Source organism: Pteropus vampyrus, unplaced genomic scaffold, assembly GCF_000151845.1.
Source record: "Pteropus vampyrus isolate Shadow unplaced genomic scaffold, Pvam_2.0 Scaffold1, whole genome shotgun sequence".
NCBI lineage: Eukaryota > Metazoa > Chordata > Mammalia > Chiroptera > Pteropodidae > Pteropus > Pteropus vampyrus.
Genome location: NW_011888782.1, coordinates 35,154,582 through 35,159,549, shown reverse-complemented (window position 1 = coordinate 35,159,549; position 4,968 = coordinate 35,154,582). Strand labels below are relative to the sequence as shown.

At 34.4% G+C, this 4,968-nt stretch overlaps 1 protein-coding gene across 1 annotated transcript in view; it reads right to left on the bottom strand.

Moving 5' to 3' along the window:
- MORC1 (MORC family CW-type zinc finger 1) overlaps positions 1–4,968 on the bottom strand; it is a 157,153-nt gene that overhangs the window by 38,323 nt on the left and 113,862 nt on the right. Inside the window, exon 23 of the mRNA XM_011355579.2 lies at positions 2,879–2,983. Within this exon, the coding sequence (XP_011353881.1) occupies positions 2,879–2,983 (105 nt within the window). The remainder of the gene's footprint in view (positions 1–2,878; positions 2,984–4,968) is intronic.

Genomic DNA, 4,968 nt, shown 5'->3' with positions numbered 1-4,968 from the left:
TTGTAACCCCGAGTGCAAGCAGATGAGGTGATTTTGGAGAATGAATGATAACATAGCTGAAATAATCACCAACAGTCAGATTCAACATAAATCTAAAATGTTATCAATGTTCTTATCATTTTACTTGAAATTGCACAACTGTCAGAATGAGAGCCATTGTGAGTGCCTGAAACTTGAAAGAGAGGCATACGAAGTATTCTAATATGAAAAAAAAAAAATCCTCTCGAAAGGCAGACTGACAGACATTATTAACCCCACAAAAGAGAGAATGTGATCAGAATGAAGTCATTCCTCCTATAATGTGAAAAAATACACTCACAGGGCACAAGTGGGCACAGAGCAAGGGGATGTGGCTCTTTTAGGGTTATAGTAGCATTGGTAACATCACCCCATCACCTCTTTTGGGGAGGAGGACACAGCAGGCTGTTTTAGCTGCAAGCCTTTTGAATATTCAGGCACACAGCTCACCAGCAACTGTCAGATTGCAATTGGCCAGCCCACACAGATTGACATAAAGAGAAAGAATGCACAGTGTAAGTTAGTCTGCGACTTTCAATTGGACTGAAGCTGTATTTACGTTTTAGATGACTAAACTGCCATTATGGTCTTATACGACAGTCTCATGAGTTTGGTAATGGGAAATCATCCCTGTGAGATGAACTTTCTTTGAAGAGCTGAACATTATATTTCTGAACCCAAAGATAAGACACTACAAATTTACCAAAATAATAAAAACCACCCGAGGGAGGGTACTTTAGGGAAAGGGGTTGTCCTTTGTGGTAGCTAAATGTTCTTCCTTAAGTGATAACCTCTTGCAGCACTGCTAGTCAGCCCTGAGTGCCTTCCTTCTTTAAATGTGCCAGGTACAGGGTTGGAATTAAAGCACCTGCTTGCACATGCACACACACACTACAGTTAGAAGATATCTGGGAAGGAGCCCAGGGGTCAAGAAGAACCATTTTTTAATTTCTGAGTTTTAGAAAGTACAGAGACACAAACATTCTGAATTAGTTTCTACTAAAAATTACTGCAACCACAGCCAAAGAGAGAAATTGATATACAACTCTGGATAATGCATATTCATCCAAATTAGTTAAATGCCATTGAGTTTGAAAACAGACTTACTCCTAGAATCACAGTGACACAAATAAATGATACTACACACATATACACAAGGAACTTAAGAACTTGAGAAATGTTACATAAAAAGACAACAATTTCAATATAAATGTCATACATAATTTATGAAAAAGCACCTGCTAAAAGTTGTATGCAAAGTTTAGAGAGATGACAAAGTGATGTCTACATGAAAAACACACTAAAACTTAGAAGATTCTGCAAAGCAGGTGGTGACTAGTACTGTTTACCAGTATAGCTATATCACATCTTGCTTCAGAGAGATAAACAGAGGTGGTGGTTATTTATAACATTAGTTGCAGTTTTCTCTTCCTTTTTGGTTTCTGATTAAATTTTTACTCTTTTCCTTTGGAAAATACTTTGGTGCTCCCTTTCACATCTTGGATTTAGTTGTTCCTTATTGTCAATGTGAAGGTTCTCTCCTGCTCCCTTTTACAAATCCCTTCTAGACCTTTTCAAAAACCCTTCAGATGGCTTCTTAAAACAATCAGAATTTATGGATAAAGTGATATGATGCTTGGGAGTAATGAAGGTGGAAATAACAAATGAAATAAGACTTGGCCAGGAGATGATCATTGTTGGAGATGGAAAATGAGCACATAGGAGTTGATTGTACTACGTTTGAACTTTTCCACAATGAAAAATTTTAAAAATGAAACCAATTATTATTTCAACATGTACTTTATGACAATGATTTTCTGCTGAAGGGCACAGAAATTGGGCTTAAGTCAGAAGACTTTATTGGCTCACTGGTAACTAAAATCTACTCTATAATTCCAAATAGCATTTTGAGGTACCTTATCTAAAGACATGTACAATGAGGCCAGGATCTTGTCTAAATACTCTCACTTATATTATCATGTCAAAAAGAGTGACCATCTAAGTGATTATAGTTATTATTATTTAAAATTTAGGTAAGAGCTTCCTGGCAATAAAGGTAAAAAGAGAACTATAGTAAGTAATAAAATCTGTATTCTGATAAAAGAAAATACCAAATAGTTTTTTTTCCTGACATGAAACTCTAATGCCTAAATGAACATTTTTATTATAATACAAAGAATACTGTATAACATAGTGGACAATGTCTTTAACATGGCTTCATAGATGAAGTGTTCCTCATATGGCCAGTCTTTGAGTCAATTCTTTCTAAATACCAAGGGCTTTTACACTGGTTCAGTGAAGCAAAGCAACTCTACTGGGGTCTGTGATAGAGTAATCCAGGTCTGTAGCTCTTTGATATCAACTACCAAGTTAGAGCCAGAGATATATAACCTAGGGGAGTAAATGGAAAGTATGTCCATATTTCTTGAACAGACTTCTCTTAGCAGGGCCAAATTTAAGTCAATTTAGAACTATACTTTCTGGTGAGAATTCATAATAAGAATTACAGAAAGGTTCATGTTTTGGATTTGGACATGCAGGTTTCAGGATGAACTTCAAGTAATATATAAAGTTTATATGTACCTACATGTTAAAGCTTTCCCACTCTGATAACTAAAATGAAAGGCATCGTGAGCTAGTGATCAGGAGGAATAAGTCCCACTTAAATTTTTATTAGTTTGTGTACTTGGGCAAGTAACTAACTTTTCTGAGTCTTGTTTCTTCACCTAAAAACTAAGTCACTCAATTAAACGTTCCAGTCACTTTGAGGCACTAACGTGAAGTGTTTCTTGGATTCCTCTAATCTTTATGAATGTGAATGAATTTCAAGGTGTCATTTAGTCAGTAAAGTTCATCTCACCAGGATTAGATCTGGATAGCTGTTGCTGGTTTCAACTTCAATCAAAGTCTTACATTCTTGTGCAAGGTTCTGATTCTGCTTCCTTTTCACTTCCCAAGAAGAGGCCTATAGCAAGGTATTAACAACAACAACAACAACAACAACAACAAAAAATACAAGGATCAGTAGCAATCAACGTCACATATTAAACTACCTTCATTCACCCTTTATTAACTTCTGTACAGAAGCAAACTTTTGTAGGATAAACAGAGGAAATTCAATTTCTGATCTTTGCCCTCAAGAAGAATATGACTTAGATAAGTGTATGTTAAGGTTAAATAACAATAGGTGACAATAAAAAAGAATATCATCAGACAAATTAAATAAGAAAGGAGTGGTGTAGACCATGGCACTTGCAGTCAATCAAAGGTTTATAGTATTTTACAATGGATCTTCATGAAGTGCTGCCCATACGCTGAATAAATAATGTACTGTATGGATATGTACATTGTTCTTAAAATTTATGTAGATGTTGGCAGAGGGTTGAGGGGAGATATATATTCGTTTCAGAATATCCATGCTGACAAACAAACATGACAAACAGAGACTCATGGACATGGACAATAAAGTAGAGGTTACCAGAAGGTGGAAGGGAGGGAGGAGGCAGATGGGGTACAAGGGATCAAATATGTGGTGACTGACAGAAAGAAATCTAACTATGGGTGGTGAACATACAATGCAATATACATATGACTTACTGTTGAATTGTACACTTGAAACTTACTGGATTTCATTAACCAATGTTACCATAATACATTAAATAAATATTAATAGCCTTGTTTAGCATCTGAGATATAGGAAAATTTTTCTTATTTTAACGTTAATATTGCTTCTCCACTTCTAAATATATGTTGTAATCTTTTAAAAATATATATCTATGCTGGCTTTCTCTTATAATGTCAGTCTTAATCAATAGATACTAAATTATCTGAGATGTTTGCAGTGTTTTGTTTTTGTTTTTGTTTTTTGATATTGAAAGGATGTCCTCATATTTGAAAATGTGAGAAACAATTAGAATAGAAAATTTATGATTCAAGGAAAGGTTTTCTTTGATTGGAATGGCTAGAGGAAGATTCTTAGCACAGTTCTTAGAGCAAGAACTGTGTCAATCTCTGAGTCAAAAGCACACAGCCCAGAGTAAATGCTTAAGGTTTTGTTTGTTTGTTGAGTGAAATGAATTAACAAAGGACATAGGGAGAAATCAAAAGGAATTAAAAATTGCAGGTATAAGAAACAGTAAATATATTATTTTTATTGGGAGCCCTGTGTTTTAAGAAATGCGGAGAAAGCCGTTTGAGATTAAAAAGTAAAATCTTCTGAGAAAGGTAAGGGTGCGATAAAAATTCTCTAGGAAGAACAGTTAATTAATTACCTGTATTAACAGAGCTGAACTGTGGTACATATAAGCTAAATGCTAATTCTAGAGCCATTATATCAAATTTTTGTAGTACATAATAAGATTTACTCAGAGCATATCTGCCTTCCTAATTCCCTGGATTTAAGCTAATATTAAAATTAATTACAGTTTTGCATTTTCTTTGATTATGTTTATTGGACAGGATATTAAAATTTTACTGCAAATAATCCTCAATTGAAAGTTGTTTCAATTGCAATTTAAAACCTGATTAAATTCCTTTTTCAACAGTTTATAAAGAATTACACAGTCTCCTAATCTATCCACCTCACTTCTAAACTTTTGTAAGTATAGAATATCTTCAAAGTGAAATATTCTTACCTTTCTAAGAGTTGACATACAACTTGTCTCTTAATTTTCCATGTGCTAATTAATCCATTCTAACCTTCTACCCTCTCACTCCAACAAAAACAATAAAATTCTTCCTGAGATCATCCCTATTATCTCTAAGTCATTAAGTCAATGGACATTTTTTAGGCCTTTGGCCTCTTGACAGAATTTAACCTTTCTGACCATCTCTTCATGAATTGTTCCCCCTTTGTTTTTTCTCTTGGCTTTAATGATTAAACAAATCCCTGTATTTTTCTCTTACTGCTCTAGCTATTCCTTCACAATCACTTGTGCATACATCCTCAGA